The following is a 16,485-nucleotide window of genomic DNA, read 5'->3' as shown; positions in this document are numbered from 1 at the left end:
GGTGCAGGTCCCGTCCCTATTCTTTTGTCTCTGTTTATTCTTTTTTCTTTTGCCCTACCCAGGTACGTGGGGGGTTTCTTGCCTTTTGGGAGGTCTGCGGTCTTCTGCCAGCGTTCAGTAGGTGTTCTGTAGGGGTTGTTCCACGTGTAGATGTATTTCTGATGTATTTGTGGGGAGGAAGGTGATCTCCGCGTCTTACTCTTCTGCCATCTTGAATCCCCTTCCTTTGCCCATTTTAAAATCAGGTTGTTTTTTTGCTATTGAGTTGAAGGAGTTCCTGACATATTTTGGGAATTAACCCCATATCAGATACGTGGTTTGCCAATATTTTCTCCCATTCCATAGGTTGTCTTTTCACTTGGTTGGTTGTTTCAGTAGATGTGTAGATTTTTAGTTAGATGCAGTGACCCTTGTCTGTTTTTGCTTTTGTGCCTGCGCCTTTAGTGTCATATCCAAGAAATCACTGCTGAGACCAATGTCAAGAAGTTTTTCTCCATGTTTCCTTCTAGTTTTATGGTTTCAGATCTTACATTTAAGTCTCTAATCCATTTTGAGTTAATTTTTATGTATGGTATAAAATATGACTACAAAATTTAAAAGCCTTAACCAGGGGCTTCCCTGGTGGCGCGGTGGTTGAGAGTCCGCCTGCCGATGCAGGGGACACGGGTTCGTGTCCCGGTCCGGGAGGATCCCACGTGCTGTGGAGCGGCTGGGCCCGTGGGCCATGGCCGCTGGGCCTGTGCGTCCGGAGCCTGTGCTCCGCGATGGGAGAGGCCGCGGCAGTGGGAGGTCCGCGTACCGCCAAAAAAAAAAAAAAAAAAAAAAGCCTTAACCAAGAAAGTATTGGACTAAGAACATTCAGCAAGATGACTGGATATGAGACAAATTTATGCAAAAAATTCTTTCATATTTACAGTATTGTTAGGAAATGAAAGGCCCCACCTAGCCTTGGGGGTGGCCTGGCCCAGTTTCACCCCCTCATCAGCCAGCACCGGCAATCGCCCCACCACTGGCTGCACTTACGCCCCCATCCGGAGCCTGTCCCTCCTCCCCCGAGGGTTTGCTGCCTGGATCACCCTGGCCCTTCACTCTGCTCGGGCTGTTTCACTGTTCACGGTGACTGTACCGTCTTGTCCCCGCGGTGCCTGACTAGCCGACGCCATCACCTCCATCAGAACTGCCCCCGCCCCCGCCCCCCCTCCGCAGCTTAAATCCCAGCCACTCCAACCGCTGCTTTGTCCAGATGGCTCAGCTGAACTGTAACGCGGTTCAGCCCAAAGTCAACTGGGCCCTCCTGCCCAGGATCACCTATGGCTGCATCCACAGGTTGGGATGCCAGTGTCTCTTGGAAACCACCTGCCCAAGCTGGGGGCTCACAACTCACCAGAAACGGGCGCCATCAGGGGACCCACCCCTTCTCACGTGCTCACCTGGGCCTCCAGCCTTCCCTCCTGTATCTTCCATCTTCAAACTCTCTCTTGATGTCACGTCCGCTTCTCCCTACAGCCTACTTCCTGGCTCCTCTTTTCAGGAAAACTCTTCAGAAAGGTTTCTACGTTTCTGTCTCCAATTAGTCTTCCTCCATTCTCTGTTGCTCTCAGTTTAAAAAATTCAATCTACAGAAAGGCCTAAAGAGCAATTCAAAGAACCCTGTCTAGATCCCAGCATTTATCCCTCAGTTGCTGAGGTCTCATCGGCCCAAACGCTAACGGCACAGTTGACCCAGCAGTTCTCAAACTGGGATGAGCAGACTCCCGGGGACCCTGGGACCATTTCAGGGACCCAAAAGGTCACAGCTATGTTATCAAGATGTGAGTTGCTTTCTCCTGTGTTGTCATTTGCACTGTGGCTCAGAAGCAACGGTGAAGCCTCAGCAACGACTGTCCTATCGCTATGTTCTTCACTGCTGTGCAGTTAAAAAAGGCCAATTTCACTTAAAAATGTCCTTGATGAAGCAAAAAATACATATTACATCTCAACCACTGAGTACATGTCCTGTGATGAAATGGAAAGCACGTAGAACAAAGTACAGTATTGCCTCCAGGGAAAGCACTTGCCTGGGTGGTTGTGTTACAACATAACCAGTTGCTTTCTTTCTAGAAACATCATTTTTATTTGAAAAATAATTGACAATGGTTATTAAGACTTTATATGACTTTTTATGTTTGGCAGATGTGATTTAAAAAAAGATTAACCAAGTGAGCCTGCCACTTCAAGGAAAACAAATGACAGTATATGTGGCGAATGAAGTCAGCTTCGGATTTTTATAGTTAGTGATATTAATGAGTTTTTCTAAATAGTAAATGAAATGTTTCAACATCTGGAAGATCTTCAGACCTCAGTTAAAGAATATTTTCCGGAATTCCCTGGCGGTCCAGTGGTTAGGACTCCGTGCTTCCACTGCAAGGGGCACGGGTTCGATCCCTGGTCGGGGAACTAAGATCCCACTAGCTGTGCAGTGTAGCCAAAAAAAAAAAAAAAAAAGGAAGATTAAAAAAAAAGAATATTTTCCAAATAGCTAAGGCATGATGTTATAAAATCATGCATGGATTAGCCGTCCATTCAAAGTACAAGATAAACAGATTTAATGTAACTGAGTACAAGAAATTCATCCATATGGTTTCTGATTCAACATTGAACCTTTATGAAACCATTGCTGTAGAAACCACCTCTGTAGAGTTTTGATTTTGTATCCAATACCCATTATCAACTGCAAAGGCTATTAAAATACCTCTCCTTTCTCAATTACTACATACTTCCACATATTTATAGAGACCTTTCTCTCACAAGTTTGTTTTATAGTTTCCAGTGTAGAGGTCTAGAACACCTTTTAAGACATACTCCTAGGTATTTTATGGTTTCGATGTTACTGTAAGTGGACTTATTTATTTCACTTTCCAGCTGCTTGCCACTAGTATTTAATACAAGCACCTAAAAGGCTCTTCAGACCAAATGTTAAGAACCAGTGAACTACCGTGGGAGTTCAGCATGAACTGAATTTTGGTGAGTTGAGCAGAGCAAAATTTGAGCCTATTCTTGGTCAATGTGAAAATGATGTCCGCAAGTTTTTAAAGTATTAGAACATTTGTTTTCTTCTTAAAGTCCTAATTTAAAAAATTCTTCCCCAATTATATATGAAGTAGACAGAATAACGAACCTTCATGTACTCAATGTTGATATCAGCTCAGCCCAGAACTTGTTTGAGTTTCGTCCCGTTCACTCTCCAGTCCTACATTATTCTGAAGCAAATTCCAGGCAAGACAGAATTCCAGCGTAACAATCTTCTTATGTTATTTCTAAGCACTTTATGTCAGTGACTTTGAACCACAATGTATCACGCACCCACTGAAGTACAGAGGTTGCTGAAATATAGATTCTATGCAATATTCTTATCCCCAAGAAGCAGTCATATTCTCCCCAATTCCAGGGCTAACCAAATGATCTGATCTTTAGCGTATTTTAAGAGATTCATTTAATGTTTTCCAGCAAATATTAGTTCACCATGAAGCCTTTGAGATACCTTCAAATACAGTCCACGCAGGGAATGAGGGAACGGCATTAGGTTTCCTCTGTCTTGAAACTCAGCCACTTGGGTGGCTTCATGATCAGTCCCTTAAAAAGGTTTCCGAGGTCACCTGCATCCGGGCGTGATGACTGACCCTGCACGGGAGAAGGCGGGGGTGACATGGCGGATGTTCTGACTTCTGCTCTCAGCACAGAGTAATTTTTGTGACAATTCCAAAGGCTCGTAGGCTCGTGCTCCTTCACTTGGTCTAGCAGGTTTTTCCATCACGTACAAAGATAAACGTTTTAAATAACATACTAGGCATGCCAGAATGGCTGTTCTGTTGCCGTTATTAACTCTAATTTATATACTTAAAAGGCTTACATTTATTACTACGTGCCGGCCCAAAGAAGTTTAGGAAACTATGGTTGTGGTCTTTTATGAAAATAAGCATGCAGGGACAATACTGTTAGCTGACCGCAATTTACACCTCCCCCTACCCCCAAGAGAGATCCAGCGAGAGTGTTCATAAAATTAGAGCATGTGAACGAACCAAAAGCCGTGAAAAGGACTACATGGGAGGATCAGGAAGAGTAGATGGAATCTTACGAGCAAAATGAAAGGCAGCAGTAGAAGTCGACCCCTCCAGTTCCTCCCACGGACCACCCTCACGCAGGGAAGCATACCCAGAGACACATCGGGCGTGAGCGTTTGTTTATTCCATGTGTAAAGGACAATTTAAAAACAAAATGTTAGTAACACTCTGAGAACATTGGTTTTGTTCATCTGACACATCCTCTATCTTCACCAATTTTTATTACAAAAATCAGAAAAGTAAAAATTCATGACAATATTTGCACAGTGTAACCACTAGTTGCCTAAACAAAAGCTAATTTCTATAAAACCATAAACTTAATGCAGCTTAAGAGAGAGTCAAACCCCTCAGTGAACTGGATATACATGGTGGTATATATTTTAAAGCAGAAAACCCCAAAGAACAAAAACAAGGAAAAAAGAAAATATATGTCAAAAGAGTCAGTTAAATATTTTGACCTGACAGTCCCCTACAAAGAGTAACTTCCACTACATATAGGGGAAACCATTATCTGTGGCGAAAATCCTAGAGTCCAAGTAGGAAATGTGGAATAAAAACACATCAAATCAGAAGCCAGTCGCAGGCTGCAGGTGCTTTCAGTGAAATCCAGGGCAGTGAGCGACACCATTAAAGAAGGGACCACTCATGTCCCCAAACCAATACGTGTGCCTACAAGTAAGACCTTCACCACACGGCACGTAGCAAAGTTATCAATGAAAAGACTTTGGAAAAGACTTTGAAATAGACAAACGTTCTTTTCTTCATACAAATCACTGCAAGAAATCTTTGTAAGGCTGTACCTTGCAAAAGACAAACGTTCTTTTCTTCATACAAATCACTGCAAGAAATCTTTGTAAGGCTGTACCTTGCATAGGGAAAGAGTTGTCTTCTGTCAAAAATTCTACTGGAAAGAGTAAAAGCAAGCTCTTCAAAATGATGCCCACGTGCAAAGGGGTAAATTACCAGGCACCTCATTCACTGTCTGCAATCTGTCCTGATCAGATACGATTTAATTTGACGGAAGGAAAAGTGGCAATTTACGGCGATGGTATTCAAAAGAAAATATTGAGATCGGCAGCAGAAAAATTAAATTTCAAAAGTGCACCCTGAGAGAGGCCCCCACTGTCCCACGGAGAGACACGTGTGCGCTAAATAAGCCTACCTGTGCTCATGCTAGGACTCGACGAGAACCTGCCGAGTAAGGAAAGAGTGCACTTTCTCAGAAAGCTGAAGTAAAAGAAAATAGTACAAGTTGTGGCATTCCTTCAGGTTGATGCTACACCAGCATTCGGAGTTGGTTAGCAGGAGGCCTCATGTGTCCAAGGGGGCGGCCTCGGCCCTAAGAGCCGTGGAACAGGTGCGTGGTGCCCAGGACGGCGCTGTCGTGCCCCTCCTCCAGCTTCACGGAGTTGGAGGGCTCTATCACACTGCTCAGCTCAGGGATGCTTTCGGCAGTGTCTCCGAACCCGTGGTAGTGTCCGTAGTGCAGGTTCTCCCCGATATCTTCCACCCAGGAAGGCCTGCTGGCTATGCAGCTACTTGGACTCCCGTTCAGGTGCAGAGAGCCGCACATCTCGGGGTTAACGCTCGTGCCCTTTTCTGGCTCTTCAGTCCCATTAACACAGGGAGAACCCTGGCTACTCGGAAACGGCGGTCCTGGAACTAGTCCACCGCCAATTCCATTAGGTCCTGTCAAGCACTGGTCACTCCTGCTCTCCATCCCACTGAGCTGTGTCGTGGAGGGGAAGTCCAAATGTCCATTGATGAGACATCCATTTGTCAGTGTATTCGATACGGAGCTACTGTTTTTCGTATCTGCATTAAGAAATACACCTGTCACCAAAATTCAGAACCAGAGGGGAGGAGACAGTATAAAATGCTTCATTCCTGCTACTGTTTTAAAGGATTTATTTAGTTTCCTTTCTTTAAACAAACCAGTTCCTCTTGCAAGGCAAAAAACGGTGCATACGTGATTTAAAAGTAAAACACAACAGAAGCGTTTGCCTGGTAAGATAGGAAACATTTATAGATTTCGTTAGTGTTGGGGAACCAAATGAAAGAACTTCAGCTGACAAACATACTGCATGAAAAACACCGACGGCACTGAACTGCTCTCAGTTAAAGACTACTTTGGAGAGCAGTTTGAAAAATCGTCACGTCACGTGTGAAAAAGTCCATCAGAGCTGAACGTGTTCCCACAAAGGGTTAAAATAAACCAAAAACGTCTCCAGCTTTTAAGAAATTAAAAAAAAAAGAAAAAGAAAGAAAAGCAGTTGATGAAGCATGTGAATTAAGGAGGCTCCCGGGACAAAGTCTGACAGCGTCACAGGAGGCTCCTCAGAGCGCTTCCTCCAAGCCAGGGACGCGCACACAGGAATAGGAACAGGGAGCGCTTTCCTCAGCGACACTCGAATCCCACAGCACTTCTGCAAAATGCCACATAGCACTGTGAGACTGCAGGAAGAACCATGAACCCTAATGATTCCATGCATACAGTCTTGGGCCAAGAGCACAGTTCTGAAGAGTTTCTTCTGAGTTCAGCAGTTACAGTGACTATGATCTCCAAGGTTCCACTTTCAGAAACCATAATCTACACATATAGACATCTGTTAAGAGGGAGATGTCTTACGGGAAAAAAATGTCAATCACAAAACGTTTGGACACATGGGAATAGGCAATTACAAGGTATTTTCTGTATAGTGAAACTCAAGGATTAATATTCATGTTCACAGGAATTCACAGAACAGTACAGAGAATGATCTAAAATTACGACTTGCTTAATGATGTTAAAATTTACCCCAGTGTTCTGCACTATTCAAGTAAAGTGTGACATTAAATACAGAAGCACTGATCTAAAATTACGACTTGCTTAACGATGTTAAAATTTACCCCAGTGTTCTGCACTGTTCAAGTAAAGTGTGACATTAAATACAGAAGCACTGACTCTGTAACCTCTAGAATGAGGACACACAGGTGTGTGTCCCATGACCCTAACAGCCCGCACACTATGACCCCCGACTGGCACCCAGACATAGGTTTCTGTGTGTCCTGAAAATCTTTCTGATGACAAAAAAAAAAAAAAATCACATCTTGTTCAATGAACAAAAACATCTTCTAAACATTCCATTAATCATCGATTTTCTGGCAGTTTAAGTGACACAGTTTAACAGCTGCTATAAATTCTTCAGCGGATTATGGATTATTTCTTTTCAAATTGAACGACAGATTTTCTATTTAGTTAAACTTAAGGCTGGAGAACAAGTGTTTGAAGAACTGAACATGAGGTAAAAATAAAACAAGTTATTCCCAGGGAAATGTTTATTTATTTTCCCCCCAAATAAACAGCTTTCCCTGGGTAGTAAAGCTCATGGGTAGGATGTTGACCTTGACAGTTAATAAGACAACTACACTAACAAAGATAGAAACTATATCTTTAGGTGACTCTGGGCCTCAGAAATCCGAGTTAGCTACACTGATGTTTTTTGTTTAATGTTCACTGCATGTGTATCATTCTTCTCCGGTGCCCAGCTAAAGTAAATTAGCCCCATGATGCATTCTCAAAATCAAGGCTAGTTGTAACCCCATGTCATTATGAAACATCTAGTAAAACTGAGCACGAGAGCAGCAAACCTCCCAGAGACTGGCTAAGACCTACGGCTGCTTGGTCAGACCCGCACCTGCCGACGGTCTGCAGGACCGCCCAGGGCCACCCGTACACTCCGTTCCAACGTGCCTTCCAGGACTCGCCTCTTGCACCCCATCCCCTCGCCCACCTACTGCAAGTGACCGCTAGCAATTCCATACCTTTTGTTTATTCAGTCAGAGAGTGTTATAAACGAAGTGATGAAAAACATGGGGAATGTTTACTTGGCACCTATCGTATGGGATGAGTTGAGTTTAAACATTGGCCTTTTCAACGTTAGGTTCAAGAGCGGCATTAAATTTAATCCGAAAACCGAGGGAATTAACGTTTGAAGATTAAAGAGTGATTACTTCTGCCTTTTTAAAAGCACGTAGCAATGACATTTTTTAAAAAGCTGGCTTTGAGTTCTGTTATTTATCTTTAGCCAAGATCTTTAAATGTATTATCCAATCAGAGTTTCCCTTGGAAAATCTACCCATTTCATTTAAGTATTTGGCAAAATGGTGACTCCATCCGTAACAATTCTGTAGCTTCTAGAAAGATGTACACATTTTCTTTTCATCTTAGTGAACAAAAATGATTTTTTTCATGTACCTCTGGGAAACAATATATATAATCTTTTATCCCCAGTAAAGAATTTAGCATACAGATATAATAATAAAACTTTTTAAAAAACAGTATCTATTTCCAAATATATTAACACATTAAGAGAATGGCTAAAATGTTTTCATGGTTACCTAGATAAAAGAATGGTAGAGGGCTTCCCTGGTGGCGCAGTGGTTGAGAGTCCGCCTGCCGATGCAGGGGACACGGGTTCGTGCCCCGGTCCGGGAAGATCCCACATGCCGCGGAGCGGCTGGGCCCGTGAGCCATGGCCGCTGAGCCTGCGCGTCCGGAGCCTGTGCTCCGCGACGGGAGAGGCCACAGCAGTGAGAGGCCCACGTACCGCAAAAAAAAAAAAAAAAAAAAAAAAAAAAAAAAAAAGGTAGAAAAAAGCATTCGCTAAATGGCTAAATCTTTAAATAGTAAAAGAAACAAAGCCCTTACCTTTTAAAAACCAAAAATGACTATCAACTGTTTTAATATACCACCAATTTTAGTGAAACGTGTGTTCTGTGAGACACAGTGCTCAGCATCTTAGCAGATTCAGAGTGAGCGCCACACAGACCAAAGCAACCAGGAATGCTGAGTTAGAGATTTCACAGTGGCCTGACTGGTTACAAGTCAAAACCACAACATCTACTAGTTCTCAGTGTTTACAGCCAGACATTCCTTTTGCTGTTTATCGCTTCGAAATTACTAGCAATAGATGTTTTGGTAGAGTCACCCCAAGGTCCTACGTCAGAAAATGAAAAACGTGAAACCTCATTAAAATTAAACAAGGCACATTGAGCAAAAGTCTCAAATCAAAATAGGAAGATTGCACTTATATTTCTCATATCCATAAAATGCACCAAAACACTTCTCCTTATAGCTACAAACTTGTCCAAGATATGCAGGTTATAGCATAACATTCTTTAAAACACTGGACAAAGTGCAAAAACTGCTTGAGCGAACGCATGTTAGAAATAACACGCATACTGGTTCTTGCAACGGCAGGGGGTCTGCATTGCTGAAACAGTATAGATTTCTATTTCTTTCGGTCCAACAGAACCACCCTCCTGCTGTTTGGTGTCTTCGACCATTGGACCGCTGCTGTGGCTAACAGGAAACTGTCCACTCCCACCTGTTACAAACTCTCTATCGACGTGCATGCTGTCAGCATCGTCTTCCGCCTCGCCATTCAGGAGCGGCATGGGGTCATCCGAGCTTTGAGCTGCACAGAAAACAAAGGCAATTTTAGGTTCCCTACACCGAAGCAGAGGACTTTAACACAGATGCTTCTCATTCCTTGTTGTCAGAGCACTGGAGGCTCCAAAACTGTCAGGTAACTCTACAATCTACGGATTATTAATGGACTTGGCACACTACCAAGAAACGTACTTTCCCCAACAGAAAACAATTCCTCAAATGTGCAGTTTCGATGAAAAGTCATGGCATTTCAGATACCTACTTGAGATTTACTTGTCGGCATAAATTTTCATTTAGGGCTGTTATTTGGACAACGTAAAGCAGTTATACAACTCAGAGACATTTCTAACTAGTTTTAAAGATTCAGGACACTCTACGTTATGCCCCCACATGTTCCTTCAGTTGTTTTTCATAAAGAAATGACAATTCTTGAACAACATAAAAACCATTAAAACGGTCCTCAAATTTTAAAAAAAGTTAACTTATTTCATTAACAGAAAATAAAGTAAAAGCCAAGATCAAGACAGGTTTGTCCAGTACCACCCGAGAGCAGCTCTGGCCCTCTGCACCAAGATGCAACGCAACTGGAAACACCCACTAAACGTCTGGGTTCCAAGACATTTGGAAAGGACGCTACGCACGCACCTTTCTTATGAGACTCCCACCCCCGCATCTTGGAGAACAGCTCATGTGCACACTTGGCCACTCCTCCAGGGGTCACATACCCTGTGCAGCAATACCGCCTGCAACCCCGGGGCAGCCTACTGCTCGGGAGCAGCCACTCTCACGCAGCGTATGGCTCACCAGTCTTAAGCAGCACGCATTTTTACAAAATTGGATCCAAAGAAAATCACGTTCATGCCTCGCCTTTATTCATCTACCATGGCATGAATGCATCCCACCAAGTAAATTCAAAAGGATCTTTCAAGTTGAATATAACCCACTGTATGTCTGGATTACGGTTCACCCACCACCCAGCTCCCCACTGCGGTGTGGGTGGCTCCTTTTCTTTCCTATCATGAATATACCATAACTAACATCCCTATAAATGCACCTTTGCATACACTTCTGGTTCTTTTCCAAGATAAACTAGAATGATTTCTGGGTCAGAGGGTATATACAACAAATAAGTAACAACTTTCAGTGTAATTTCTTTCAAATAAACATTTAAAAACAGAGAGACCTGAACTGTGCAGCTTCAATTACTTCTAATCTTGGACACACACGAGTCATTTTCAATATAGGAATGAGCGTTATCAGTTCCAGAGTATTCTCCAAACTGTTGAAACAGTTTTAAATGAAAAAAAGCCTTAATAAAAGAGAAACACAAATTCTCAATGATCAGTATATGGAAGAAACAGAGCCGTGTGATTTGCGCAGTTGAGAAAAAATCTGCACAGGTATGAAGCCAAAAGCACCCTACAGAAGGAGGTGATTTAAAGCCAGAGGCAACAAACTGAGGACTTCAGTCTTGTGAAGCTTTTCTTAATCCTCCACAGGCCCCAAGTCAGTGACAGTCTAGGCTCCATCTTCGCTATGAAACAAGGCACTTTCAAAAAGTCAGTGGTAAACAGGACGCCTTAGAAAATGGGGGTGGGGGTGGGGGGCTGGGAGAGGGATGTTCCAGGTACTGGTTGATGGAAGCCTCACAACCTTCGGTTCTCGGTCAGCCACCGCGGAGATGAGGGGCCTGCAGCAGCAAGGCCCACATTTGATGAGCCAGATCAGGCAGTTTACTGAGAACCAGTGCAGGTTACCGGGGCAAAGCCACAGACGTCCTCATACAGAAGGTCAGACTTCACTGGGGATACGGTGCAGATAGCTTTATGTAGCCATACTCTTAACGCCTGGTTTTGTTCTGGAATTCAGGGCCCGTGTTCATTGGGGAAAGTGACATCTAGGTTATAGCGGCAGTTTCAGATCTCTGAAAGGCAGGTTTTAAAAAGAAAGCTGACAGGTGAGACACGAGGACCTCCCCCCCCCCACCTCCCCCAACAGTGCAACAAGAAAACAGCTTCATGAAGGCAGGGAATGTGTCTCTTCACTCCCCAAGCCCAGTGCCTGGCAGTGTTCCATCGATGAATGATGCCCAGGCTCTAGCCAGAAAAGGCACACACACAGAAAGCAAGCAAAACTATTAAGAGTAACGAGAGTAGTCATCTCAGCTCAGACTAGCTATAAAATGAAAAAGGACAAGAAGGCAGACCTGCCACTAGGGGGCCAGACGAGCTGGTGGCAAAGGGAGGGATTTTCAAAACAAAAGCGGGTATAGAGGAGCGGGCACAATACCACCTTAAAGCAGAGACCGATCCCTTAACCAGAGGCCTACGCAGTGCACTAGGGACGCTATCCTTTTACACGTGTCTTTTGTTCATGCAGGTAGCTGCTCACCAATAGAGCGGGATAACAACGAAGCAGCCCAAAGCTTTCAGATTCTAGTAAAGAAAACTCTTGAACGTGGGAGGCATATGCTAATACAGACAGCCTAGAATTTAATTACCCTCTCCGTAGATATGTGATCTTTGCAAGGCGTTTTTCCCATACAGGCTCCATCTGCCGGGATGTGCAGCCACGTGGCTGCTAACCTAGATGCCTAGAACCCTGGGTGATGTATTTTATACCGACGCCTTCATGTCTTTATTTCTAGCACCTGGAAACGGGGAGGGCTGAAACAGCTCAACGGGAGCACTGAGGTTGTAATCATTTACCTTTTAAAACTGCACTATAAGCCATGAAATTAAAATTGGCCTTTCAGAATTTTGAAGGACACTGCATCTGGACTCGACTCCTTTCTCCACAGCCACGGAGCACGCCACCTGCGGCATTTTCTGCCAACACACCTATCGCCATTGCCAAAGGAACTACCGAAATATTCCAGGCCGCATCTGAGAAAAGTGGCTTGTAGACATTTCAGAAAAAGAATTTTCTTCCAAAAGTATCCATTTTGATTCTATTTGTTTTAGAAAAGAAGCACTTTCCCTTCCCATTTTCCTATTCCAGTTAAAACGAACATTTGTTAAAAGCGTCCTTATCTTTTACTTTGACTGCCAAAGCAGGTATTTGTTGACTAGACATGACTTCAGTACACGTTAGACGATGCGTATTTATGACAGAAAATCACCTAGGATTGGCTCAAAATAAACCCTCCCAGTTTTCTTCCCCCAGAGGTGGAGTCATGACCAGGTGTGACCACTGCCTAAGAAGCCCCTCATCCTTGACCTTGGTGCCAGTAAAGATGCTCCATTCGGGAAGGTGCCCAGGGCAACACAGAAACCCGCATCTGAATTTTCATCTAAGACTTGAAAAAAACTCCTAAAGCCAGATACCAGTGACACGATTCTAAAACTAAACAACTTCTGATCAAGGAGTTTTAAAAGAAGATAGGAAAAGCCTTCCTTAACTTTTAAAGACAGGGAGGGGTCTGCAGCATTACAGAAACTGTGCCATCAAGGAAGCTTATTTTCGTGCTGGCTAGGTCAACTTAGGAAGACGTGCCTTTACTGTACAAGCGGCACCCCACTCACCCCAAGATGCAGAACATGCACACAACAGGATTTTGACTGCCAGGCGCACTTACAATGCACATCTAGGGCTCGTGAGAAACGCCTCAGCAGACTTAACTTTTAAGGCAAGGAAATCTCTTACGAGGCAAAAACCAGTCTACACAGTCCTGTGCTTTAAGATGTGAACACTTAGTTAGGTAACAGGGCGCCACTACCTAGACACAACCCACACAGCTGACACCATGCGATGTGCGAACACTGTCAAGCACTTTCACTCAGCGTGTCAAGTGCAGCCTGGGGCCAGGGGACCGACTAGTGGTTCAGTCCTCTGTGCCTCTTGAGGGGGCCAGCGTGGGAAATCCTAGGTGCTGACCCACAACCAAGGTTACCTCACACCCCTCTGGCCTTCCCACTGAACTGGGAGCTCTGACCATCGGGGGACCCTGTTCTCCATGAAACGAACCGGGAAGGAAATGTTTCCTTAGTGGTTTCCCTGCATTACACATTACAACTGTTCTCTTCTACTACACGGTACATTTTACCCAGATAACTACCTTCGCAAAGAAAGGTCCTCTTAAAATCACACCACCACATAAAGCCAGTAGGAAGGTGGTTCTACCACACGGTGACCTTTCGTGGGACTCCTGCCATGGCCCCAACTGCAGCAGACTGGGGGTGGGGAGATTCAAGAGGGCAGGTTAGTGAAGGTGCCCAGGACACGGAGAAGCAGTGACAGTTGTGGAAACACTAACGAGGGATCTGGGGTTCTGCTAAAAGAACACGGAAGGGAAGGTGCACGTGACACAGACCACCCGGAACAAAGCGTGCCAGGACCTGGCCCTGGCTGATTCCCGCTGCAGCTGCCACAGTGTGCAGAGGACGAGGTGCATGAGGTTTGCTGAGCTCAAGACTAAAACAGAAAATCACTTGGTTCTTAAGTGTCATTCATTCAGACTGTATTTATAAAATGCTGTGTCTTTGGGGACTGAGATAAAACAATCATTTGTTACTGCAATGCAATTAGGAATGTTCTCTGGTCAAGTTTTTAAAAGTAAATACAGCCATTTACTGCAAGTTTGAGAACACTAAAGATACACGAGAAGTTACTGAAGTCTTTAGTGTATGTCACATACATGGAACTACATTACCAATTTGATTTCTATCATCTGAAGTTTTAAGTCATTAGCTAACCTGTATCACTTAACAAGCTCGTTAAGCCACACCCATCCTCCTTTCTCGTCTTTTTAAGCCTGGTCAAAACGAACAATTCAGAGCAGAAAGTGGAGGGAGATTCTCTATCTTAAATTCATCCTGGGGGTCATCTGCTGAGCAACTTCCTACTGCTGACTTGAAGCTAAGTCATGCTCTATTTTTCCTAAACGGTGTTTTATATTAAATACCTAACACGTGACATATGAGATGCTAAGCTCAGTAATACATCTATTTGACTAAAACAAAACCGTGAAGTCAACTTAACACGTGAGGTCTGGTACCACCACAGCCTCCTACTGATGGCAACTGTTAACCCCAAATAAAACTGTAGGTTCCTGGGTCAGTCTGTAACTCACACTGCCTCTCCCCAGTGAACACTCTGGAGCTGCACCCCAACAATTATGGACTAAAAACAAGATGAAAAGTTTCTCTCATGGATGGGAGTGGCATTCTTCTCTATCCTGGATCACTGATAATTGGGACAAGTTTTCCAGGAATACACTTGTGAATAATTGCATTTACTCCTGAAGATTAACTAGAATGCTCACAGACCTAACACAAATTTTACTGAGCAGCTGCAGCTGAAGTCCCGAGGTCCACCTGTCATTCCATCCTGAGCAAATGGTTGGTAAACAGGGAGGAAAAGAAAACCCAACCAACCCAAAACCTAGTTATATACTGATACATCCTTGCACCATCCTAAATGAACAAAATCCATACCGGGGAAAATACTACCCCAAAGTACTTTTCATTTATATCAACCACCCACATAGCTTTGGATTTTTTATCACCTTCGAGAGGACGTAGCCACAACTATCACATCTGTGTTCTGACCAGAGTGCATTCTGATACTGGTGTGAATGACCGCATGAAAGGCATTTAAAGTATGAATGTCTGTAGTAAAACTTGCTTCCAAGGACAGTCTGTATTTGAGCAGAACAAATTATCACTGCATTACGTTCTCTTACATCAATAAGGTTTCCATGGGAAAAATTACCTTAAAATATCTGAAAACAGTTTATTGACAGAGATCCTACTCTCTATGGAGAGGAGTAGGTTAACCTTCACACTTGTGATTCCAAACTTAAAAAAGTTAAGAGTCAATTTTACAGGACACATACATCTTTAAGAGTTGGCTTAGCCAGAAAAATTTCTGGAAGTGATTGCTTTTGTGAATATATATTCCACACTAAAAACATCAATATGTGTAGTTATTAAATTCTAGTAAGACAGAATAGACTAAGTTTATTGATAAGGTCCACGCTATGCATTTATGTTGCCAAGATATTATTCCAGGCATCTATTTTTAAAACAGCAAACTTAAACTGCACCCCCCCAAAAAGATTTAAAATTTCTCTAAATACTTTTACATGTGAAGTTATTCAAAGATGTATTTTATATGCATATGTTACACAAGGGGGTAAACACATATTTTTTTACTCTGGCATGAGAACTAAAAACTTATCTTCAAAATGAGTAATTCAGAATGAGCAAAACCTCAAGCTCACACATTTATATAGCAAATCAAAACAAGATGTCAGAAATTAAATGAAAATGAACTAAAGCAACATACAAAAAAAAAACCCACACACATACAAAAAAACCCCAGTCACAGAACGTAAATAACTATACAGCTATTGAAGCCAACTATTATTTCACTTAGAAAATTCAGGCAGTTGGGAAGAAAAACCTTGTTTTAGTAATTGAGCATTACTGCCCCAATACCCCATTCACAGTGAGTATGTTATGGTAAAAAGAAAAAAGAGAAACCTTCTCCCAGAGAAAAGAAAAAGGAGTGCAGGGGCAAGGGTGGGACGAAGGCCCATCTGTTCTGCATGCGCATCCACACATATGCACAGTCCTGAGTGACGTGTGGGCTGAACCTCAGGGGCCAGTAGCCACGCGAGGGCCCGGAAACAGGAGCTGAGAAGTCAGGTGCACGTGCTGAGGGTGAGAAGACCCCCGCTCTCTCCACGTGCACTGGAGCAGCACTGAGGCTTAGGTGTGCGTAATCATCACCTGCAAACTCAAACGCCAGGCTGCAACCCCGTTTTCTTCTCAACTGGCATCCTCGACCTGAGCACTAAGGAATGGGCCCTTTGGGAAAGCTGCACTGTGAGTTTCATGTGCAAAACACCAATCTCTAACTCAGTCAGCCAAGACGAATCCCTGTCTAGAGGAGGAGAATAAAATCTCCCAAATACCTGCATGATTATTCAAGCCCTAATTGTGCACC

At 43.5% G+C, this 16,485-nt stretch overlaps 1 protein-coding gene across 8 annotated transcripts in view; it reads right to left on the bottom strand.

Annotated features, from left to right (window-relative positions):
• Positions 1–4,204: 4,204 nt before the first annotated feature.
• The window catches only part of ANKRD10 (ankyrin repeat domain 10), a 33,347-nt gene continuing 21,066 nt past the window's right edge, over positions 4,205–16,485 (bottom strand). For all 8 annotated transcript variants that reach the window (XM_022576742.3, XM_022576749.3, XM_089899364.1 and 5 more), the window contains 2 exons: positions 9,470–9,559; positions 4,205–5,915 (listed from right to left, as the gene is read on the bottom strand). In XM_022576742.3, the coding sequence (XP_022432450.1) occupies positions 5,440–5,915; positions 9,470–9,559 (566 nt within the window). In that variant the 3' untranslated portion in view covers positions 4,205–5,439. The remainder of the gene's footprint in view (positions 5,916–9,469; positions 9,560–16,485) is intronic.

This window comes from Delphinapterus leucas, chromosome 18, assembly GCF_059928025.1.
Source record: "Delphinapterus leucas isolate spDelLeu-1000000601 "Yukka" chromosome 18, BTC_Dleu_Yukka2, whole genome shotgun sequence".
In the NCBI taxonomy this organism is placed as follows: domain Eukaryota; kingdom Metazoa; phylum Chordata; class Mammalia; order Artiodactyla; family Monodontidae; genus Delphinapterus; species Delphinapterus leucas.
Note: the sequence above shows the minus strand (reverse complement) of the source record. Positions and strands in the feature narration are given on the sequence as shown.